Here is a 25,808-nt window from a genome sequence, read left to right on the forward strand (position 1 = left end):
ACGATGATTTGCCACTCCCTGTGTATTATTTAGTCCTTACGACAGCTCTGAGATAGTATCATACCCATTTACAGGTGAAGCGATTGAAGTCCAGCAACATTAAGAAACATAACCCTTGTCACACAGCAGGGCCTTGACCACGTGAGCTCCTAAAGAAGAGCAGTAATAATTTTAATATAGCACTTGATAGTTACCGAATGCTTTTACTTACATTATCTCATTTACTTTTGTAACAAAAAGGTAACTGTTGTTAGAGTACTCATTTCACAGCTAGCAATAATCATTTATATTTATGATGTACTTAATATGTACCAGGAATGCCAGGTGACTCATCAGATAAGGCCGTGTTCGTGGAATGCTCCCAGCCACCCTAAGAAGCATCGTTATTCCCATTTTACAGATGAGCTGTTGAGGCCCTGGAAGTTTCAGAGGCTTGCTCAGCACCGAGGGGAAATTCAGAGAGTTCCCTACCACCACTGAAGCCATGCAGCTTATAAATCATAGAGCCAGGGTTCCAACTCCTATCCTTCCGCTAGAAAGCTCACTTGTTCCCCCTGGACTGGGCTGCCCGGCTGCTCCAGGAGAACTGAAAGGCTGCCCACATTAAGTTCCCCGATTCCTCAGTGATATGTTTTAAACATTAATACTTCTAGTCATTCTTTACACTTCTTTGTATTTTTTTCCCATTTTTAGGCAGGGAGTCCTGTGCTACTGCTAACAGCGAGTTACAGTAGAGGAACGGACATGCAGGTTAAACTGCTTGCTTCAGAAGGCAAGTTCAGAAGAACCTGGTCAGGTTAGATTAGAACTCAAATCCAGATCGGAATCCTGTGTGTGCAGCTCAGTTATCTATGGGATTCTTGTCCTTTTTGTCTATTAAAAACATGGCTTGAGAGAAGGCCTTGCCTTTATGAGATCGCCTTCGGGTGCTGTAAGGAATGCATCCTTTTCCATCTGAAGGTCATTTGTATTTACGTCTGAAATGTAATGAATTACATTAATGGTTAAAACAAGGAAGTATGTTAGTATCAGATATATCACAAGGACCACTCACTCTGATTTGAAATGTTGCCAATCTATACAATCTCAGCCTTGAACATTTTAAAGCACAGAAGTTCATTACTTTAATGACCTAGTTCCCCTTAGATTTCTGAAGGAAAAGTTTATGTTAACCATTTACAGTACCATACTTTTTTTCAAGTTGCAAACTCCAGTAAATGTTCCCTAAAATTGAGCTGGATGAAATTTTCCTATGTATCTGTTGATACAGTAAACATCAGATAAATATCCAGATGTATTTCATTATTTTGACTCAGTATGTCCTATTTAGACAGCCTTTAAATAAATTGTTTCTGAATTGAACAAATAAACAAGAAATAGCTGAAACTAACTGGCTTTGATTGTATGGAAAAACCGAGAGGCTTTAAAAGAGGGGCCATTTCAGAAATACCCATGTCTTGTTGTACTCATTTTTATTTTTAGAGATAAGCCTGCATTGACTATTAAACATATTGTTTTAAAAACTTAAGCTTTTCATTTTCAGAGGCTGATGGGTGTTAGGAGAATAGTTTTAAGCCTGGTCCAAATGTATTAGTGCCAATTCAGATGTGTTCTAACTGTGGGACTATCCTTGTGTCACTGGGAGGATTTTTCTTTTTGTTTTTGTTTTTTAAGGTAAGAGTCAATACTTACTGGGTGCCTCCTTGTGCTAGTCCTCTCCATATGGTTTTCTCTTGTAAAGACATTTTTTTTTTTAGATTTTATTTATTTGACAAACAGAGATCACATGTAGGCAGAGAGGCAGGCAGAGAGAGGGAGGAAGCAGGCTCCCTGCTGAGCAGAGAGCCGGATGAGGGGCTCCATTCCAGGATCCTGAGATCATGACCTGAGCCAAAGGCAGAGGCTGTAACCCACTGAGCCACCCAGGCTCCCCTGGTTTTCTCTTGTAATTCTTACAAACTGTGATTTGGACATAAACCGAGGAAACGAGGCTCAGAGTTTCTGAGTAGTGCACACAGCTACAAAGTAGAAGTCTCAGAACTTGACTCCATTCCACACATCACAAAGTCCTTGAATATTCTAATATACAATGCTGTCTTGTGAACAGCCTGGTGTATTAGAATTTTTAAAACTAGCAAAACATTTTGGAAGTAGCAAAAAAAAAAAAAAGTTAAGAGAAATTTGCTTATGAATCTGTTTGATTAGCCTTCCAGTAAGAACAAAATTAATTTGAAATGCACACTGGAAATATATGGCAAATTTACCTTTTTTTCTTCTGTAGACTGAAACTCTTTTGATAAATGTACTTGGCCTTGAACTTGTGCCTCCAGGAAACCCCATAGAGATACATCAAAAGATATTGTTAATGCTCAGCAGTTAACCTAACAAGTTGGCTGCCTGTTATTTTTATTATTACAGTGATGGTAGGTAACACTAGGCTGTATTCCAAACATGTGGCATTTTAAAAACAGATTCCAATAAGATTAAAGATGTGTCCTTGCTCTTCTCTTTTTGGGTCATTTTCTGTCAGAAACTCATATGCTTAGCATTGAAACTGGATGGTGATGAAGCTTTCCAGTTTTGTTTGTTTGTTTATTTGTTTGTTTAAGTGGGAGGTGGTGGGAAGAGCTGAAGGAGAGGGAAAGAGAGAATCTTAAGCAGGCTCAACACTCAGCACAGAACCTGACAAAGGGCTTGATCTTACAACTCTGAGATCAGGACCCTGAGATCATGATCTGAGATATCCCTTTCTTAAAGGTCATTTTCTAGAGTAGTTCTAGCATGAGAATCCTGTAACTGACTGTCCTCCTCTGGGTTTTCTCACATGCTACTCCCTCTGTTCTCCTCCTGACCCCCAACCTCCGAACCCTCCCTGCTAGAAAGTGCCATCCATTGACCTGCCTGGAGAGAAAGCGAAATCATGGAATTCTGCACTTTAAAACCAAAAAACACATCTGATAGCAGCTGGGTATGATGCCGGGAAAAGTACACTGAACCTGTTCTTTAGCCAAGTTGGCTGTTAAAGAAAATCTGACTTAAAAAAAAAAGTTGAGAGTTGTATGTGTTCATGGAAGTAATATGAGAAGATACAGAAAATAAATAAAGTAAAATTCAACTTTGTAAAGGTAACTGAAGCAAGTTGTCTTTTAAATGTCTGTTAGACTTTCCAAATAGAAATACTTAATGTGTGAGAGAGAAATAATCGTTGTGCATGATCCATTTTGTCACTTTGAAACTAGAAAGTTGTGTGCCACACAGGGCCTGAAAGGCTAGGGTCAAAGGAAATAAACACTTCCTTATAGAGTGTCATTTTACTCTTGCTTTCTCCTTTCTCAGTTTGGGGTTGCATGTTCGAAGTCCACAGTGGCCAGTACACTGAAGATTTTTCTTCTTTTTCCCAGACCCCAGGCAGGCACAGTCTTCCCCGCCGTGGTCCTATGACCAGTCTTATCCCTCCTACCTGAGCCAGATGACGTCCCCGTCCATCCACTCCACCACCCCGCTGTCTTCCACACGGGGCACGGGGCTTCCTGCCATCACCGACGTGCCCAGGCGCATTTCAGGTAAAGACCACACTTTAACTATAAACCCACTCCCGTGCAGGGGTGGGGCTGGGGTTGTAGGCCGGGCCGAGGCTCACAGGAACTCTCTATGAGAGGCGTGTGGGCCACGGTATGACAGCTGGCAAACCGGGTCCTCTGAATAACGGGGTTATCAAGTCCTTGAACATTTTAAGTTAAAAGACTAAACACCCACCAGAGCTGGCATCATTTTCTTAAAATGACATTGAATGCCACCCAGCATTAGCCCTGCTGAACTGTGGCCCCTTTGGTGGGCACCATCTCAACTGGGGCCTTCTCCTGAAGGTCTAACGCCCAGCCTTCCTCTGCTTGCGTTCCTTTCCTTCTCAACATCCGCCTGTAAGCCAGCTTACAGACCGATGGCACAGCCTTTCGTCTCTAGAGCCTCTTAACCCCCTGAAGTCCAGGCTGGCTTGTTCTGAGACAGGACCCCAGCAAACTTAAGATCCTTAGCAGAAGCTAGTGATTTGAAGTGTGGCCAGGCCTGGAAGAGTCTTAGGAGGCCATGTGTGGCCCCGGAGCCTGACCCAGACTGACGTCGCTGCCTGTGCACGAACCATCCAGCAGCCGCAGACTCTCTCAGCCTGGCAGCCGCAGAGCTCACACATCCGTTATTCCAGAGGCACCGCAGAGATCTGTGGCTCATGGTGGAAGTACACGAGGCGCACGTTCTGGCCTTCTCTTGCTATCACGAGAGAATTCATGGTAGAGAGCCCGAAAGTGTATGCAGCCTTCACGCTGGCAATTAGAGAAGAGATAGAGGCTCTCGGCCAACCGTATGAGTCCTGTGAATAAGAAAAAAAATCTCTTCGTGTATCTCAGGACAGCCCTGACACGCAGACCAGAGCACGACCCCCCACACAGAAAGTAGACCCACTGAGGCACACACAGTTGGATCCTCCGTGTGTCAGACACTCTGCTCAGCCGTCGCGCTCCGTGCACCTGTTTGACTCCTGGCCAGCTTAATGCCTCTCTTTCTTTCTCTTTGTGTTTCTGTCTCTGTTTCTCTCCCTCTCTCATTTTCTGCAAAGCTCGAAGCCGCTACTCACTCCGCTGAGTTGCATCACTGACAAGCTGAAACTCCACCAGGAGGCTTGCAGGTTTTGATTAGCTCAGACTCCTTTATTTCTTTCCACTTGGGAGGAGGGAAGGCTTTGTTTCTCAAGCGAATGGCAGGAAAGGGCTCTCTGGTCCTAGTGCCTTCACATTTTCTACAGCAGATGGACTCCCGCAGGGGTGAGTAGGGTAAGAAGAGGGGTGGAGGGAGAACCACAAGATTCTTTGGAAAACCATGTTACCCCTTTGACCTTTTTCATTATGATGGCTATTATGATTTTTATGAATCACGTGGTATTTCTTGGGGAATTGCGCAGAGTATTAAATTTTAGTTATCACTTCCCTTGACAGGAATACTGCCTCCTTTAGGCAAACATCAGTTAAAGACACGGGAAGGGATGAGTGAGGCACAGGGGGAGAACGAGGGCTGATGTGGGATCCGAGGCACGGGGCTGGACGGTGTTGAATGAGTTCCGGTCACTCCTTCTGTATTTTCTGCCGAGTCTGTTTTGTTTCACATAGGGCCAAAATGATGCTTGGCCAGGACAGATTGGCGCAAACTTGCTTATGTTTAGGGTCCTCTGGGGCTTCTGTCTGTCCAACCCTCTGTGGCTGAAGCAGATTTGGCTGTTTGTCCTCTGGCTGTACCTAGAGGACAAAACCTCAGGGAGTGATTGCAGCTTTAGGGACACTGTTCTACAGAGGTTCCTCACCCAGGTGCATTCTCCGAAGATTGAGTGGGAAAACCAGGGGAAAGAACACTGAAAACACGCCGCGTAAATGCGGAGTCGCTATTGTTCACCATTTATATGTGCCATATGGGATCATGAGATTGCTTTGAGTCCACTGACTGAGGCTTATTTAAAATCTTTCCAGAAGCCAGAACCATACAACTCTTTCCATTTCACAGGAGAGGCAGCAGGAGCAGAAGCAGGTGAATTACCCAGCCATAGATTGATCCGAGGCCAAGGGTACGAATGAGCCTCTGCTCTAAACTAGTTTAAAACTGAGTTTCGTCCAGTTTTTTCCTCCTACCCCAAACATTTCTCTGAGTCATTCCTGGCCAAGCAAACGTGGTGCCAGGGTGGGAGGTTCTGTGTAAACATTAGAGGGAAGAGAACAGAAAATCCCTCTTGTCAGCATGTTGGGAAACAGGAAGAAAGAACTCGATGGGGACTGTCAGGGAACTGGAGGAGCCCTGATTTACCTGACCTTGCTCTTGGGCATGGGGCTATGCCCTTACCCCAGAGTGCTGCCTGGTGGGCTTGGGGACCAAGTCACCTTGGCCCCAGGGAGTGCCGCTTTTGCTTCCCTGGGGGCCGGTGCCGGGAACATCCCAAGAATAGAGTCTGTCTCCTGGGTTTCAAGGTGCCACGCTGCATATTTTCTGTCTTATTCCCACCAGGATCTAAAGCCTAAGGTCTAGGATGCTTTCTCTCCATAAGATGGGCAGCTAAAATATTAAACTTCTTCTCCATCTCTAGGCAGTCCTGTATTCCCTTTTTGAGATGCTTTTCAGAGCAGTTTGTGCTTTTGTGTAGAGAACTCAGTTCTTATCTCCTTATACGAAGGAGCACAGAAATACCCGCAGAGGCTCATGGGTGAGAAAGAAGTCCTTACTTGCATGGTAGGACTGAAGCTTCAGACCCAGGTTTTTTTGTTTTTTGTTTTTAAGATTTTATTTTATTTATTTGACAGAGAGAGATCACAAGCAGGCAGAGAGAGAGGAGGAAGCAGGCTCCCCGCCAAGCAGAGAGCCCGATGCGGGCCTCGATCCCAGGACCCTGAGATCATGACCTGAGCCGAAGGCAGCAGCTTAACCCACTGAGCCACCCAGGCGCCCCAGACCCAGGTTTTGAGTCCCAGCTCATGTACCTGGTGGGCAAGTTCCTTACGTCTCCGAAATTTAGCTCTCTTATTTGTAAAATAGAGACATAATATTAATCTCCTAGAGTTACTGTGAGGGACCGTGGGATGCTTTATATAAAGTACTGCCACACACTGCACACACGCTATGTGCTCCGCAGAGCGCTGCTGATAGTACGAAGCACAAGTTTTGTAACAATTGCTTATCTGTATATAATATGCAGGCAAGCACTAGCTTAAATGAGTCAAGCAGATAAAAATCTGAACTCTTAAAGGGGATTATTTGCTTTGTAAAATGGATCCACCACAGAGCAGAGGTAAAGCAAACAAACAAAAATTTAAATATTTAGGTGAGTGGCTCCTCAGATGGCATTCATAAGGCACTGTGCACAGTGCCTAGCCCGTGGAAGTCCTCAGTGTTTGCTGTCATTATTACTGTACAGACTCAAAATGATGTGTGTAGCGCTAAAAGCAGGTGGGAGTCATTCACAAATGGTCAATAACATACTAGGAGAAAATAACTGTTTCATTATAATGTTGGAAGAATAGCATGATCATGTTCTTTTCCAAGGGATCGTAGAAATAAGAGCAACCAGAAAGATCTTTCAGGAAGTACCGTTCCTAAGGAAATTCCATTTCATCCTAAAAGACCATTCCAAAGGAAGAGCATCACTTAATATACTTGAAGATCTTCAGAGAATCTGATTTTACAACTTCCTTTTCGGGTATCTCCCCCACCCCCCACCCCTGCCCCAAGTAATTTTTCATGTGTAGCTACAAATGCGAGATCTTAATGAATTACAATAATGACAGTGATGGATGCTATATTGTGTTGTCCCTGCCGTGGCCCTCATGGAGGCAAGGTATAAAGAGAATAAGATGATACATGTACGTTACCTGCAGTCCCTCCTTTACCACCAATAAAGATGCAAAGCCAGATGTCTTGAAGTTCACGAGCACAAAACAAAAATTCAGGAAATAGTTCCTTAACCTTGAATAGCCTTCAATATTGTAACAAAAACAATAGCAGCAGTCATGGGTTCATGACCAAACAACAAATTACTGTCGTGTAATTGATCAGTAGGACTTCCCTTATTGTAATGAGTTTAGTTCCTATTCAGCAGAATGAGAAAACTCAAAGGCTTCTTATCAGAAACCAGTATGGAGACATTGGAGGGCAGGATGAGGCCCATGGGTGGGTTCCCCTCCACTCCCATACTCACAATGACAAGCATGGCCTTATCACCTTACAATCAGTATTGAAGCAGCATCCTCCACCCCTGAGGGATTTTTATTCATTATCTCATTTAATCTTATAAGATCCTAAAAGAATATTCACTCTACAGAGGTTGCCAAAATGGTTTCTCACTGATTCTGTCAAAGAGCAGGGTGTGGCAAGGCGAGGACAAGTAAGCCCACAAACAGCGCAGACCATTGTGTGTCTTTATCATTGTCATAATGTTATCACCCCTGGCATCTTTGATGTTCAAAGCACTTGTGAGGCTTGGCACAAAGATGGTAATTACTTTTCTGCAGGTCATTACAAAATACGATGTAAGTAAATAATTACAGACTTTCAAAATGTATTTTATGTAATTATCCGATATGAAAAGAGACACAACTGTTTCTTTGACTTGTGGGTTAGCGTAGCGTAGGAGCTATCTATCGCTGGTCTCTGGAAGGAGACCCTCCATAAGTTTATTCCCTGCTGATAACTCCTCTCCTGCCCCACCCAGCCGAGTGAAGCAGCTTAGGTTGACCTAAGTCTGTCCCACTCTTTGGCATAAGTGAAGTGGAAGGGACTCATACAAGCATTTTTCTGTAGTCTTGGTCGTTGTGCCCATGGACCTCTCTGATGCTTTGGAGGGGTCTCTTAGAGAGTTAAGATACGTGAATTAGAGACGCAGGGTAGGGTCATACGTGTTGTCTGCCTCTGTTACTCTGGGAGAGGCCCATGCAGGTTGTGTGCATGATTTTTTTTTTCCTTACATGAGACAGAGTTAGGAACTGTAATCTCTTTGAAGGTTACATATTATTTTTTTTGTTTGTTTCAGCAAATGGTCTTGATTTTCTTCTTTCAAAATATTTAAATATCAAAAAATTCCACTTAATCAGCTGCGCAGGACTAGTCAAGATGTCTCTGTTTTTATGACTCTTAGTCGCTAAACTATAATATTTCCAAAGGTCAGCAGAATTGGCATTAGTCTAATAAATAAAGTTACTAAAAATTATTTTATTACTACCACAAAATCAAGAAATTGCCAGTGGAAAAACCCCATTTGATCATTCAGGGCCGATCGGGAGGGGTTGTTTTGTGTGATTTCAAATGGGGCAGTGTTTGCTTCACTTCATCTTTAAATGTCCCTTATAACCGAGTTTCTGTCAAGTCCCCCGAGTCCGGTTTTGAAACCAGCAGCTTCAGTAATGTGCCAAGTATATGTGCACATTTATTTTCACTGGGCCACTCTTAACTCACAGGAGGGAGTGACGCCTTAAGAGAGGTTAAAAGGAAAACTCCAGCAATTAATACTAATAAACCAGAAAGTTAAAGCAACGATAATAAAACACTAGAACATCTACTTTTTTTTTACTACAGAACCATTTCTTTATTAAGAGCCACCTGTCGGGTAGACACACCTCGGCCACAGCAGCCACGGGCAAGTAATTAAGTTTAATAGGAGCCACTCTTATTTTGAAGAAGTTCTCTGTTTAAAGCCACAGAGGGGGAAGTTATTAAATTTAATAGACCCTAAACAAAGGCAAGCCCTGTGTTACCAGTGGAATGTTGTTCAGTATTCTTCTCTGTGTTATCGACAGTGATTGGTTGGGTTATTTTGCTTTCTAGAAGTGGGAATTCATCTTGCTTTCTCTAAAGGTAGGCTCTCTTATGCCGCGAACAGTTGAGGTTTTTATCTTCTTGCTGGGGGGAGGGGCAGGTTCAGGGCATCCTGGGACCTCAGTTTACCGAGAGTTCTGAGCGCTGGTGCTGAGGACCTAAGAAGTGGTTTCCACTCCCACCCGATCAGTCGGGTTAGTTGGGCCTGCTCAAAGAACTGAGGGAACTGGGTTATATGGTATTTGCTGTTACTTGTAGTTAGACGGAGGTACGGAAGCTCCCCATGAAGCCTGCGTACATGGCCTGACTCTGACTCCACACATGGTTCTTGTCAGTTGTTTTCGTGAGGACTGGTTTTTGGTCCATGTGCAACCACCCACACATGAGGAAAAGATGTAGAAATGAAGGGGCTCGTGCCTATGCAGGGATGGCAAAGACATGGCTACGGATTTTACTGAAAGATTTGCTGCAGTCCCTTTCTCTTCATAGGAGAAAGCTTGCGAGCTTGAACCTCACTTCATTAAAGTATTAAAGTTAATTCTTTAATGACACGGTGACTTCGGGGGTTCCCTGGGATCCGAGGAGAGGGTAAAGGCAATGTGACTGAGGGAACCCCTGAGTTTTGGTTTTATTGTCACTGAAGATTCTTTGTGCTGTTCTCAGACATGTCAGTTAATTCCTTGGGCCTCCGCTGGCCCGGGTGAACAGATTACTCAGAATTGCCCATCCATGTGTCTCAGAATTTTGTGCAAGGAGTGAATGATGTCTTCCCAGGGATTTGTTGTTCTTAGGACTTCTAGCAAAGAAAGCTTGCTTTACCTGATAAAAACCAGTGCAGAAAGTAAGTTGTATTGTGAGCTTCAAAATGGTAGAAACATACTGTTTTATGTATACATGTATTTAAATTGATACTTTATTTTTTAGAGCAGTTTTATTTAAAACTTTCTAGAGCAGTTTTAGATTTACAAAAAAACTGAGCATAAAGTAGAGCTGAGATCTATCCCCTAACCCCATTGTGCCCCCCAACCCCCGCCATTTTGTCTTGTTATTCACAGCTTGCATTTGTGTGGTGAGTTTGTTATGAATGATGTGCCAATATTGATACATTATTCTTAACTAAAGACCACAGTTGATGTTAGCGAGTTGAGTTTGAGTTCGCTCTCAGTGTTGTGCTTCTCTGGGTTTTGTCAAATATATAATGCCATGTATCTACCACCACAGAGTCCTTCAGAATAATTTCATTGCCCTAATATCACCCTGGGCTCCACCTGACTATCCCTCCCCACCAGCCCCCACAACCCCGGGCTGTGATCTTTTACCTGCCTTGATAGTTCTGTCTTTTTCAGAACGTTGTATAATTGGAATCATACAGTCTGTAGCCTTTTCAGACTGGCTTCTTTCTCTTACTTTGCCATGTGCATTTAAGACCCCTCTCTCTCTATCTTCCCATGACTTGAGAGCTCGCTTTCATTTACCACTGGATAGTATTCTATTGTAAGGATGTTAAGACTGTTTTTTAAAACATCAAGGCTGCCCTCCCTCCTCCTGGGAATACCCCCACCCCATTTCCTCTTGTCAATGACTTTGTCAGTGGTGCTTCTTTTTCAGAAAGCGTTGCATGCATTCCTTCCTGGGGAAACACTTCTGCTGTCATAGCAGTTGTCCCCAAATGGTCCAGATTATGGTTTTCCGTACCTTTGGTCCATTTCTTAATGAAGATTTTTCTTTAGCTTTTTCCATTGACTGCATATTAAATTTACATTATGGTGATGATTCTTAATCAATTTACAGAACAGACCCAGATAAAAATAACAACCCACTTATCTGGCGACTTCGCTGCTCTCCTAGGTAAAGGATGGTCCTTTCCTCTAAGAATGCCTGGCATTCCTTATGTAAGCTGCACCAGTTTCCCACTTCCACGCAGGCCTCCACCCCTCTCCTCCACGCTGCTGGCCAGGGCCCTGTTCATCTTTCTCAGCCACCTCTTTCCCCAAAGGAATCCCTTCCCCAACCACCACTTTCCTCAGAGTTTATTCCTCTGCCTACACCCATCCATTTCTCATATCTGGCTTTGGACACACTTCTAACGTGATACATACCTTCCTTTAGTATCATCGTTTGCTCACATGCCTTCCGCCTTCTACAGGAGGTGAGCCGCTCAAGCATGGTGACTGTGTTGTACATACTTGGAAACCTTACAACCAAGCACAGTTTTGGGCGCATAGTATGTGCTCAGTAAATCTTGAAGGAAACAAATTATTAGTGGCAAAGGTGATAGGAAAGTACAGGAAGATAGGCATGTAGAAGACATAAGGGAAGAAGATAGGGGAAAAGAAGAAAGAAGATTTTGTTCACCTGGAACAACAAAGAAGGGACAAAACAAGAGGAACTTTTTATTGCTGATAAGGACAGGAAATAGCACAGTGTGAGTGTGCATAAGCAGCATATATTTTTATCTCCAAGCCTTTCTGCAATGTGTTTCATATTTAGAACACATAGCAAGACTGCATCTGTTTCCAGAACTTGCTGCTAACAGTTGGTAATAATGCCAAAACATACTTTAGTTCCAGCTTGAAACCAAATGATCAAATAGAATTTTTGATTTCTAATTTAGAGTCTGACATTAATTATAGCCATCATGTAATAAAGTGTCAAAGTCTTTTTTGAGAAAATAATAGAAATTATATTAACTAAGCTGTAAATTGAAGCAAAACTACTTCTCTAAAACAAGGCAAAAGATCTGGTTTTGACAACATTTTTGACAAAGTCTTACCTTCTCCAGACTGGATTTCTCCTGTTCTCCCCCTCCTCCCTGCCCTTGAGGTATGATAGGGGTTTCCTGTTACTGTCCAGGTCTGTGGTTTCTGGACACACCACGCTTTGTCAGTGTCCCACTTCATGCCTGGCACCCAGAACCAAATTTCCTTACTCTTGGCCTCTGTTAGCCTAGGCTAAGGTGGCCTTAATGCTTTGGCGACCATGCTACACTCTGTCCCCTCATGTTTGCCATTTTCCAGCAAGTTGCATTACTCCCTCTTTTTTCTTTCTTTCTTTCTTTCTTTCTTTTTTTTTTTTTTAACTTTTACAGTTATTTGTTCAGATCCAATAGGATAATTTACAGTTATTCCTGTTTGGTTTTTATCTTATTTAATTCAAGTAATAGTTCCTGCCTGTCAAGAATTTTTTGATTTTAATCACTTCATCCAATATAGTAGTAGCCTCTCGGCATTCCTTCCTACCTAGGATGTCTTTCTTCAGTTGATTTCAGTCATCTCAAGTCAGCTCAGCAAATTCTTGGTACATAATTGTAACATGCTTAGGGAGCCAGCAAACAAAAAACAAAATCGAAGACATCATCTGAACCTTCAGGAAGCTTTCAGTCTTATTTAGGAGCTGACACATGCAAATAGGACCTCGTGACACCGTGATGCCAGCTCAGGTAGAAACCGGAATGCGCAAAAAATGCTCAGGATTTTAGTGGAAGGTTACTTCTTTGCCCCAGTGCCCAAGCAACTTAAAACCTTCTCCTTAGGGAATTAAAAAAAAAGAAAAATCACTTCCACTCTACTAGATTATACTTTTATTCTGAGTACTAAAATGTCAATTACATTTTCAGTTGGAAAAAAAAATTCCACTTTTTGGCCTGTGTGGTTTCATAATGTTTCTTAAGACAGGACAAGAACATAGAGAAAATCTTGTCTTTTCTCAGCTAGATTGAAAGTTCCCTTAGGTCAAGGACATGGCCTGCTAAGTACGCTTTGAGGTCTCTCTGTGAGTCCTTATTTTATGCTCTGTGTGCAGATGCTCATGGAAGTACCTGCCCAATGCAGAAAGGTTTGTCCAATAGTGCTGCATGCTTTCAGATCCCTTATGCTGTATCTGTTGCTAGGAATTGCTAATAAATCTAGAAGTGGGGCTGGAGGAGACCAATGACAATTGTCATTTACTTTAATATCTTATTTCATAGGCACAAATACGGTCCTAGTGTGTGTGTTTGTGTGATAGAATTTTTTACTTTCTCTTTTGAAGTCAAGCAACATTGTTAACTCTATTCCATTACATATTCATATGCACATATGTATGTACTCACCTGTTCACTACACTTAGGATGAATATACATATAAATATTCTTGACAGGTCTATTATTTGTCATGATAGTGAGTATCAGCCAAGCTACTACTTGAACTTTTTTCTGGAAAAATAGGAACCATTGAAACTCTTCATGTCTTTGTATTATTTTGTTACTTCAATGAGCATTGATTTCTCAGGAAATATTAAGTGATCACTGCTGCTAGAAAGAGGGAAAGAGACACTGCATGATTATTTTAAGTTTGTTTTTAGATTTGTTAACATGTAGAAATAGTTATAAGGGGAAACTTAAAAAGATATAGTTGAAAGAAGTAATTAAACAAATAAAAAATTTCCATATAACTAAAATCCCATATGATAAAATGCAAATGACAGCCCTTTAATTTGAAGTACTCAAAGTCATTTTTGGACAATATTTTATTTCGAACTGTTCAAAGCCCTTTTCAGACTTCTTTTTTGTTTGTCTTCTTAAAAAATGACCAGGAAGGCATATATTATTAAATTGGGTGAGAATTTGAGAGACTTGGTTTGAGACAAATCTAGGATCCCATTTGACTATAATACCATCTAATTTTTTTTTTTTTTTTTTTTTTACGTGATGCTCCAGAAATCCACACATGTCAAATTCACGAGTTTCATAAATGAAATACTGCTCAGGCACCAGTGTCCTGAATATCTGAGAGGATTTCTTAAGCAGGAAGTTGTCACCTTTTCCAGAGAGATTTTGGCCTTAAATGATAAACTTAGAAAAGCAGTCCAGCATGGTAGACTGGAATAAGACTGATGTTTCTATATCCAGAGTTCATCACTCTCTTGCTAATCAAAATGGTCGCTGTTCCAGCTTTCTGTTGTAATTAGTAATAATGCTATAATTAATGGAATAATAATAACAAATATAATGATAGTTATAAACACTCCGCCCTGGGCCAAGGAGAGCAGTGACTCATGATAAATCAATAAACCCATTGATGTGGTCACCATAAATCCATACCTAATTAAGAAGAACCCTTTATAAATAAAAACCACCAAGGAAATAAAAACAGGCTTGGAAAAGAGGAAAAAGTCTGAGAATAGTGATGTGGTGTACTCATCATTAAAAAAGGAAAAAAACAAACCCAGAAGCTCGCCAACTACACCTGAGGAAAACGACACATTCTCAGTATTGCTTAAGGGTATAGTTGTGAGTTGACCTAAAAGATCCCCAAAAGGAAAGAGTTTGGCCCTCTGGACAGTTCACAGAGAAAGTTCAGGGTTTCGTGGGTTTTTTTTGTTTTTTGTTTTGTTTTGTTTTGTTTTTGACCTCAGAGTGGTCAGGTGTCACAGGTACAGTACCTTTGAAGAATTCGTTGGGTCTTGGTTTTTGGTCCACTCTGACGATCTCCGTCTTTTAACTGGTACATTTAGACCATTGACATTCAAAGTGGTTATTGATCTAGTTGGATTCATGTCTACCATATTTGTTACTGGTTTTTTTTGTTTTGTTTTGTTCTTTTTTAATTGCCCGTGTTCTTGATCTTCCATTTTTTTTGTCTTCCACTCTTTTTCTGCCTTTCATGGTTTTCGTTGAATGTTTCATATGGGTCCCTTTTCCATCCATTCTTCAGTTATACTTCTCTTTCTACCCTCTTTTAATGGTGACCCCAAGTTTGCAATACACAGTTACCACTACTCCCAAGTCTACTTCAATAACACCGTAGCACTTCATGGATAGTGTAAGTACCTTATAACCTATGCACAGCTGTGTGTACGTTTTATGTGGACATAACTTTTCAGTTTCTTTGAGTAAATGCCAAAGAGTGCAATTGCTGGATCACATGGTAAGAGTATATTTACTTTTGGGAGAAACTGCCAAACTGTTTTCCCAAAGTGGCCATACCATGTTGCATTCCAACCAGCAGTGAATGCGAGTTCCTGTTGCTTTATGTGATCTCTGTGTAGATTTATATTTAAAGTGGGTTTCCTGTATATAACATACAGTTGGGTCCTGTTTTCTAATCCATTTTAGCAATCTCTGTCCCAAATGGTGCATTTAGATCATTGATGTTCAAGTGATGATTGTTAGATTAACTAATATAGTTGTGTTGACCTTTGAAGGGTTATTAAAACCTCAGGTGATCCGTTTAATTGAGCAAATGATTGAAGCATTTAAATTGGGACATATCCCAAATTGGTTCAGTCCCAAAGGGGACTGAACCTAATCCCGATAAAATAGCAGTTGCTCAATAAAATTGTGTTGTGTTGGTTTATTAGAAAAGTGTTCCTTCCAAGGTCCAGGCATGCAGCATGGTGATTAACACTCCCAGCCTCCCTGGCAGTGTGTGGAAATAGCATTTGGCTGGGAATTGAGGAACCTGAGATCTATTTTTAGATGAGCCTCCGAGGTCTTGAGCAGCTCGCTTAACCTCTATGGGCCTTAGTTTCCTTACGTACAAAATAAATTTGTTGGGCTAGCTATTCCCCAAGTCCCATCATTCTGAATGTCTAGGATTCTAAAATAAGACCTGCACGGTTAGGTTTTCTCTCAGAAACATTTAGCAGTCAGCACATCAGAAATCTAAATACCACCACCCATAATAACAATAAAGGCTAATGTAGTATTTGACTTATGAACTGAATTCTTAGGAAGAACTACCATAGATGCTAAGAAAAGCTTTGTCTTGTGCCTCTGTTGATTCTGATGAGGAGCAGTCTGGGATCAGGTTAATTACTGCCAAAGAACTATACATTCAGACCTTGACCTTTGACCATAACTGACTTCTGTTCAAGGTGAAGCCCTGTATATGTGTATGCGTGTCCGAGTCTGTAGACAGGTTTTGAAACCACGGCTTTATTAATATCAAAAAACTTTATTTTATTGATATTTTACATACTTTGCATGGTTTTATGTAACTTAACTATTTTACACTCTCTTTCCCCGAGAATGGTTATAATGAAGTGTAATTTATCTTACTAGAGAGTCTTGTAAGCTAATGATTATGAAAACAAAAGAATAGGTGAATTTTATTAATAATAGAATAAATGAGGTCAGAGGACCAGATTACCTATATTAAAGAAAGTATATATTTAGAGAAAATATTATTAGAATTATAACAAAGTTCCTTTTAGTGTGAAACATTGCTATCATAGTGTTTTTTAAAGAGATTTTATTTATTTATTTGTCAGAGAGACTGAGAGTGAGCACAAGCAGGGGCAGAGGGAGAGGGAAAAGCAGACTCCCCACTGAGCAGGGAGCCCGATGTGGGACTTGGTCCCAGGACCCGGATCATGACCTCAGCTGAAGGCAGATGCTTCACCTACTGAACCACCCAGGAGGAGCTCACTGCAAATCATAGTATTTTATGACCACATGATAAAAATCTTCATTAATAAAAAAAAATCTTCCTTAATACAAATTACTGTCGACATTAAATTTACTCATTTATTGAGACTGTTCTAGTCATTGGAGATACAGTGATGAGTAAGACAGAAAAACTCAGGGGTCTTTTTCCCCTGACATGCGATATGGTGATTAAACACTCAGGCTTTGGAGCCAGACTCCCTGGGTTTAAATCCAGGCTTTTTTACTTACTTGCTGTGTGATCTTGGGACTATTACTGAGCTTGTCTGCACAGCAATTTCTTCATCTGTAAAATGGGTTAATAATAATAATAATACCACCAACCTCAATAGGTGGTTATAAGAATGAAAGGATAAAGCATGTAAGGCTCTTAGAATAATGCCTAGTAATAAATGGTAGCAATTATTGGGGAAGGGCAGGTAAGTGAAAATGAGAAAGTATTATCTAGGGGAATGTACTGTGAAGAAAGCAAAATGGAGCAATGTTATTAGGAAGCTGAGCTCTAAATTTACAAGAAGGAGTCAGCCCTGTGCTGCTCATTGCAGGCAGTGGGGAAGGCAGGTGCAAGGGCCCTGGGGTAGGAAGAAGAATGCCTGGTGGCTAGAGCGTGAAGAAGATGAGCTGGAGGCTTCAGGTCCCCTGGAGCCTCTGCCTGTCAGGAGCCAAAGTTTGGGTTTGCTGGTCCTCGCAGTGAGAAGCCATGGACAGATTTCAAGCAGGGTCCTGACATAAATGGATTTCTAATTTTAGAAGGTCACTCTGGCTGTTCAAGGGTGAATTGTGGAAGAGGATGAGGGAGCAAGCGAGAGTGTGTCTGGGAGGACAGGGATTCATGCTTGCCTGGAAGTCATGGGGATGGAGATGCATGGGACGGGAGTTGGATGTCAAAATGTTTTAGCAGTGCTTTCCCCCAGTTGTTAGTCTACTTGAAAAAGAATAATATTACATCTTCTAAAATGTTAGTTAACCGTTAGACATTGTTCACACATCCCAGAGTGCAGCAGTAACTCAGGAATCGCTTGATTTATTGGGTGAATGTGGAACTAGCAACGTGGAAAATTCAGTCCGGAAATCCATTGTAAGAGCTGAAGTGCTCAGTTTGGTAGTTTTCATTGACACATTAATCTGATTATTTCCGGGAGCTCCCCTTCCTTGGCACCGCGCAAAGACAGATTTCAGGGCAGTGAAGCACAATGAGGAGATTAATTTGGGAGACTGACCCACATTGCATGTTCTCCTCAGCCTCTTCAACTATTGGTGGCACATTTTTAGGTCTCTCGTAGCCTTTAGATACTCTAATTCTGTTTACTGCTTTGAAGCTGGGGTGACATGAACATGGCCACACTGGTGTGAGCTGGCTGGCTCTGCAGATGCTCCTGCCGGGAAGCACGTCCAGCAGCCCTGAGGTGAGGAGACCCTGTAGCCTCAGGCTTGCTGCCTCTATTTTGCATTTGAGCCAAGTGAAGCTAGATGAGGCACCGTTACTTGTCCTCTCTGTGAATGGAGGAACCATCCAGAACAGCTTCGTCCCAGAGGACTGAGAAATGGGGGTGTATCTGAAATTGGAAAGAACTTAAATTGATAAGGGAGGAGGAACTTGTTCTAAGTCAGATTTCGTAAGCAGAAACTAAGGGTCAAGGAGGAAGTTTGAACAGCTGAGAGGATTAGTCTAAGTGTGTAGTCAGCTATCACTGCCTTCTCAGGTTCCTTCCATACCCTGTACCTTAAAGAGACCCCCCCTCCACCACCTCCCCCGACCAACCTTCAGTTAGTGGCTCTTGAAATTAGCTTGAAGACCTTGTAAAGATACGAGTAGTTCTTAACATTTCCTATTTGAAAAGTAACAAAAGTCCTACTCTCTATGGGCAAAAGCTCCTCTTCTTCCTGGCATCCCAAGGTGCAGAAGTATGCATGCTGCAAACCGGTATTAACCATTTTTAAAGAAAAGAAGGAAAACAGTAAAATCAGTATCTTGGGAGCAGTGACCTAATCTACTTAAAATTTATTTGATGGATTTGTTTTGAGTTTTAGAAACCCAAAGGACTCAAAATGAGATACAATTCAAAGGGTATCTTCCTCTCCTAGGATGGGAAAGGTAGAATGATTCCCAGGGCTCTAAAAACTTTATAGATTAGAACTCTGGGTAATGGGTTGGCTGTTTCTTGGGCTGTCAAACCTAGTTTTTAACCTTTCTCCCTGGCTTTGTCCTTGAGAATAGAACAGTAATGGAGAATAGAAGTCAAAGAAACAATGTAAGGAGGAGACAAATCTAGATTGAGGAGCAACAGCTAACACCACTGACAGGGGCGGGGCAGGGGGAAGTTACTTATGAAAGGAGTAAAATCAAAGGACAGTGTGCTCTTCTAGGAAGAGGGGTATTTTCTTCCTAGGAGCCAGGAGTTCCAAATCTCAGTGGTACAAATGTGTGCAGTTAATTCCCTTCCTCTTCAGAGGAGGGATGGTCTTGATCATGCTCATCCTTAAGGCTTGCCTACTGTTACTTTTTTGCTGCCACACTGCAATATAATATTGAAAATCACCATAGAAGCGGTAACCAGATAAAAGTAGGACCTTAGGACTAGAAACCTGGGATCTACCATGCTCTATGGGAACTACCATGCTCTATGGGAACTACCATAGATGCTAAGAAAAGCTTTGTCTTGTGCCTCTGTTGATTCTGATGAGGAGCAGTCTGGGATCAGGTTAATTACTGCCAAAGAACTATACATTCAGACCTTGACCTTTGACCATAACTGACTTCTGTTCAAGGTGAAGCCCTGTATATGTGTATGCCTGATGCCTGAAAGAGAACAACTATTTCACCAAAGTGAACCCCGTCCAAGGGTCTGCCTGACAGCGTTTTAATAAAAAAGTAACATCTATAACAACTATATATAGTAGAACTTCTAGTTAAATGCTTGAAACAGATATTTCTGAAAGTTTATAAAAATCCAGTAAGTAGGACCACTGAGGGTATGTAGAAGGCCTATTGGAGCCGTCCACCTTGAGGTAAAACTTCAGTGACCCACAGATGGGGCAGGTGAGCTTTAACACAAATAATAAACAGGCGAGTGTTGAGGGACATGGGATGAATGAAGAGATCAGTACAAATCAGCCCTGAGAGTTAGGACTGTGGATTCCCCCCACAGCATCATGTGGGACATGAGGAGGCCCACAGCCTGATGCAATTTAGGTGACAGGTGGATTCCAGCCACTGGTCAGGCTGCTGTCTCAGAGGATGCTGGCCTGGAGGCTGGGTCAGCCAGGAGATGGGAGACTCGGGCAGGTGCCAAGGGGCATGTGAAGAAAAACTGAGGGCACTATCAGGAAGGAAGAAGCCTCCTCATGGGGAAGCTTGATTTTTTCTTCTGCTCTAATTTGGGAACTCCAGAGAGCAAGGAAGTTGAAAAGATTCAGGACACCCAGGTCATATGTGACAGTGGCTTTTCTGATGGCAGAAATGAAAGCTTTGGGATAAACAACACCATGTATTCCAGGACAAATCAGGTGCTGAGGAAAATGGGGTGAATTAAAGCAAAACTAAGTCCAAAGGTGATGGTAAAAACTTAACCTTAATAATAATAATATTTAGATAGTATTTTTTTAAGTTTTATATATTTTAGAGATGAGGGCATGAGTGGAGGGAAGGATGGAGGGAGAGGGAGAGAGAATCTCAAGCAGACTCTGCACTGAGTGTGGACCCCAGCATGTGGCTTATTCCAGTAAGCCTGAGATCATGACCTGAGTTGAGATCGAGTGGAACGCTTAACAGACTGAGCCACCCAGGCGCCTCTAGAAGAATAATAAATGTACAGAAAGCACTCTCACAGATACTGTCTCATTTAATCTCCATGACAGCTCATTGGAGTGTAGATACCACTATAGCCTCTATTCTGCCAGTAGAAAATTAGGGCTTGGAGACATTTAGAGACTTGGCCTAAGTCGCACAGTGAATGAACAGGAGCGTCAACCCCCAACCCTAAGTCTTTTTGTTCCAAATGTGCTTTCCTCACTACACTTTGGTCATAGGGGTCTCCTCCTGTCAGAACCAGACTTTGCTACAGAGCCTGCTGGGTGGCATCCTCAGAGGGAGTGTTACCGCACTGGTCTTTCCAGGTGACACGTGGGGTACAGAACACCAGCAATCCTTAATAAGAGCCAATGTTCATGCTTTATTAAGGTCAGAGTCCCAAAATAAAGTAAAAGTCACCGAGTTCCTGCCAGAAATAACAGTGGAAACAATCTATCTCCTCCTTTCATAAATCTGAATTTTATTCTAGAGATTAAAATTGTACATATTAATGAAAGCTTAGAACCTCAAAGTTCATATTTTTATATGTGGAACAGGGAAACTAAGGCTACTGGAGTGAGGCATAACAGTACATCGTATCCTGCAAAAGTTGGAAAGGTTGGTGTAAAATTATTTATTGTAGCTTCAACTAGTTTTGATCAATACCACTTAATTCGAGGAACCCAGAACAAGAAAGAAAGAGAAATAGCTCACATTCTATTTCCCATTGAAAGTGTGAGCCTAGAGCTAATTTTAACCTTCTTTACTGCTCAATTTAATGGTAAAAAGCTTTCGTACAAGGTACGTTTCGTTCCCATTTACTTTTGGCTTCTGTCGCAAACAGTTATTAACAATAACATTTTTTCAGTTTGTGGAAAAATATTGTAGATTTTCTAACTGGCATTCATATCTGGAGAGAAAAGCTGGGTATTTCATGCACAGTGCATATGCCTCATTAAAAAAAAATGTAATACTATTTTTTAATGAAGGTACACCTTTCATGGAGGAACAGTATTTCTAATAGAATTTTTAAAGAAATTTTTGGAATTCTCAAGGTTGCCTCACATGTAACGGAATCAGATTTTTGAAGCTGGAAATCCATGGGGACGACTTAGTTAAATCCTGTCATTTTGCTGACAAGGAACAAGGGGGTCAGAGAGGGGAAGGGACTCCAGGTGGCTGTCCTGCTTGCTGGGGACAGCGCTGTGACCAGAACCCACATCCCTGGCTGATAGTCAACACTCTAGAATTGTTTTCTCCTGCTACATTTCCAGTAGGGTGCTGACATTTTTTCTGTTATTGCTGTACATGGCCCCTGTGATCTGAAGAAGAAGAAAAACGCTACCCTCAAATTATCTCCTCCTCCCTTGCTCTTTCCTCTTTTATCCTAAAATTAAATCCTTATGAAGAAACGGAATAGATTTTGCCCTGGATGTGGACAGCACCGTCTCTTTTGACCAGTCATTGGCTGTTTTGGTCCACATCTGGACCAGCCTCAGTACACTGTATGCTAAGGCTGGGAAAAATAGGGCTGGGGTTTGGTGTGTGTCAGGCCGAGAACTTCCACTGTTTGAGGAGGAGCTCCCACTGGACTACTGTTTGACCCACAGCACACTGCGCAGACCAGGCTGGCTTGCGCGCGCGCTCTCTCGGTCTCTCTTTTTTTTTTTTGGTCATCAAAACAAGTAGCTCTTCTCAGACACCTCAATACATAATTAGGTGTGTCTGTTTACACTTGGGAGACAGAGGGCTTCATGTCCTAAAGCAATACAGGGGATCTGGGAGCAGCCACAAACAGATGTTGGAAATGTCCATTTGTGGTGAGTTTATTACTATAGCACCAGAAGTAAACACTGAGGATGAAACCCCTCTGAAGGGGTGGGTGTGTGTGTATTGAGAGGGGAGTGTTATCGAGCACAGGAGAAAGTGAAAGGAGGTCCTAGTTTTCTTTCTTTCTTTTTTTTTTTTTCTTCCCCGATTTGCTCTAGTATTTGTTTATCTCCTACAATAAGGAAAAGTTCACTCTTTGGCTTTGGCTGTTTGAAGGCTTTTGCCAAATGCTTAACAATCTGTAGGGTTTGATTTCTCTCAAAAAAACCACTTTGAGAACAAGGCTCTATGTAACTAAGATGTGTTTGTTTTTGTTTAAATCACTCAGAAGAGAAATCATCTCTTGTCCATTGTTAAAAGAGAGGTTTCAATCAAAGGAAAATTCTACATATTCTAAAATATACAAACAGCTCTTTGAAACTGATGCCAAATCAAACTCTAAAAGGGACGTTTCTCTTGCAGAAGTTTTGAGTTAATTCCGTGTGCAAGGCTTGAGTGGAAAAACTCCGAGACAGTCAGAGGAATGAGTTACTGTAACACTGAATTTTGGATTCGGAAGTCCTATGAGGAGCATTGTCTCGGGATAGCGTGGGGACTCTTGGACATGGTTTTAGGCTAAACTCTAGAAACAAAGCAAAGAAATGATCTGTGAGGTGAATCAGTTTTTAAATTAAAAAAAAAGTCCATAGTTTATTTTCTGGTGTTACTGAATCTAAACCTCCAATGTGAGGAGCCATGCCTGTCCTCACTTTATTAAAAAATCCAACTGAAATGTTCCCTTGTTGTTAAAGAAATGCCATCCTTTCCCCATTAGGATTCCTATTAGGATGAAAAGTAGTAGATGTTAATAAGACAAGCTCAGTGGGGAAAAGAGGCACAAATCAGGAGACCCAACAACTTCATTTTGGTTCTGCCGCTAATTGGCTTCGTGAAATGATTCATTGTTTCTTTGATGGAACTTCGTGATCAGTTGGTATCCGTGACGCGTATCTCACAGGACCATTTTGTGAAGGTAAAACCAGATGTACATAAAAGCAGGGACAACTCAAAAGCAGTGTGTGAATTTGAGACATTATTTCTTTTTTATTTATTACTTTTGAGGGTAAGTGTTGATGTGGCACAAGATACTTTGCTTGGGCTGAAAAAAAGTGAGAAAAATCTTTCATTTTTAGGATAAGGGAGAAAACCGGGGAGCAAGGTCTAGAACAATAGCTGCACCCCAAAACTGGTGGTCAGAGTAGAGTTGTGGGTCTGGAATTAACCTAAGCCCTTGAGGTCCTGGTAAGCACAGGGATGGTAGTTCAGGAAAAGCAATTGACTGAAAATGGGCAGGCAGAAATCTGAAAGGAGACACAAACCCCACAGTCAGAGAACTGGTCACTGTCTCTTCCTTCCCTACCCCCCACACTTAAACATTTTCTGTGTGTCACTCTGAGAAGAGCCACAGTGACTTAAAGATAAGTTGGATAGAGCCTGTTCTCAAGGAATTTATAGGCCAGTGGCAGTGAGAAGGTAATGGTAGGACTGCTGTGTGCACCCTAGGAGAGACAGAAATGGAGAACTGAGTGCAGAAGGAGAGGTCCTTGTGGGCTAAAGCAAGAACATGAGCAGAATCTTTGAAGCAGAAGTGGATTGTGAGGTAGACTTTATTTTTTTATTTTTCAAAGAATTTTTATTTATTTATTTGACACAGAGCACAAGCAGAGGGAGCAGCAGATAGAAGGAGAAGGAGAAGCAGACTCCCTACTGAGCAAGGAGCCCGATGTGGGGCTTGATCCCAGAACCCTGGGATCATAACCTGAGCCAAAGGCAGTCGCTTAACCAACTGAGCCACCCAGGCACCCCTGTGAGGTAGACTTTAAAGACTGCTTAGAATTCCAAGGGACTGAGATTAGGGTGGGGGGTAATCATGTAAACCAAGGCAGGAAGTGACAGTGGGGCGTAGGGAGTACAATAAATGGAAGAGGGTCCAGTCTGACTGGATTGTGAGTTGATGGAGTGCAGTGAGAGACAGGACCGGAAAGGTAAGTTGGGACAAGACTGTCATTGCAGCAGATGTTTGTCGTGTGTCTTCAGAGATCTAGAAATGTATACATACTTAAGTAAAAAGCATGACATGAAGTCCCAGAACATGTAGGCAACAATGAACAAGAAAATCATGAGGACCCAGTAAGCTGCACAAGACAAGGATTCAGGAACCTAGATAAGCCGTGTGGGCAGAAGTTCCAACACACACACACAAAAATAGGTCTTGATTCTAAGGCAACCTTCTGTCCTGACCAGGAAGCCCCTTGTATTTTTCTCCCAGAGCAGGAACCATGCCACAGCATGAGCAGCCCAGGCCTGGCTCTGGGAAGCAGGTCAGCGTGTACATCTGACTCTCAAGGGAGAGATGGCAAACATAGGCTGGGTCCTGGCAGGCTACAGCTGGAGGCTCGAGCCTGTGGCTTTGATCCTAATATTAATATGGATGGTGTTAGGTCTGTCATAGCTGTACGCCTTGCAGCTGACACAGACTGAATAGTACTGTGGTGGTCTGGTTCAAGTTCTTGTTCAATTTGAGGCCTTGGGTGGTTTGAGTCAGGCCCTTTAAGGTCCAGGATGGCCTCAGGGCTGTTGGAACACACCAGGGTGCTAAGTCTTTAGAGGGGAATGATATTTGAAAAAGCTGAGCTCCCTCACTTTTGAGTGGCTCTGCTGCCTGGAGCTGACTCTTCCTTCCCCTGGGCCTCTCGTGCTCTGTGCAGACTTGGAGGCAGTCTGAGACTGGATTGGTGCTAGACTGAAAGGAGCAGAGCTCTTCCTATTTTAGGAGGTGACGGATTGAAGCTGAAGCTGAAAGCACAGTGTGTGCATCATGGGCTGGTGGAATGTGGCCTCTGTGGTGCTGATCTGCTGTGCTTTTTTACAGAATAGTTCAGTTGGGACTGGAGCTGGGTGTTAGGCGAGGTAAATGGGGACTTTCGGGATAATGATTCTCAACTCATGTTGAGACCCAGTCTTTTCTAGTTTGGACCCAATCTTTTCCGTTTTCTTTTTCTTTTTTTTTTTTTTTTTAAAGATTTTATTTATTTGACAGAGAAATCACAAGTAGATAGAGAGGCAGGCAGAGAGAGAGAGAGAGAGAAGCAGGCTCCCTGCTGAGCAGAGAGCCCGATGCGGGACTCGATCCCAGGACCCTGAGATCATGACCTGAGCCGAAGGCAGCGGCTTAACCCACTGAGCCACCCAGGCGCCCTCCGTTTTCTTTTTCTCTGGCTCCACTAGTTTAAGTGGTACTGGTAGGAAGAAATTTCCTTTCGAGATGAAGACATTTGCTACTTGCTGTGTCCTTTTGCCAGGTTACACTTACAAGGGCGTTATCCAAAGAGAGAACCTGACAAATAGAAAACAAGATTTCTTAGAACATTAGTGGCAAAGACT

The 25,808-nt window shown here is 42.2% G+C and overlaps 1 protein-coding gene across 5 annotated transcripts in view; it reads left to right on the forward strand.

Moving 5' to 3' along the window:
- Window positions 1-25,808, forward strand: part of RUNX2 (RUNX family transcription factor 2) — a 227,023-nt gene that overhangs the window by 82,873 nt on the left and 118,342 nt on the right. For all 5 annotated transcript variants that reach the window (XM_044251978.1, XM_044252005.1, XM_044251985.1 and 2 more), the window contains one exon: window positions 3,402-3,563. In XM_044251978.1, the coding sequence (XP_044107913.1) occupies window positions 3,402-3,563 (162 nt within the window). The remainder of the gene's footprint in view (window positions 1-3,401; window positions 3,564-25,808) is intronic.

This window comes from Neovison vison, chromosome 1 (genome assembly GCF_020171115.1).
Source record: "Neovison vison isolate M4711 chromosome 1, ASM_NN_V1, whole genome shotgun sequence".
NCBI lineage: Eukaryota > Metazoa > Chordata > Mammalia > Carnivora > Mustelidae > Neogale > Neogale vison.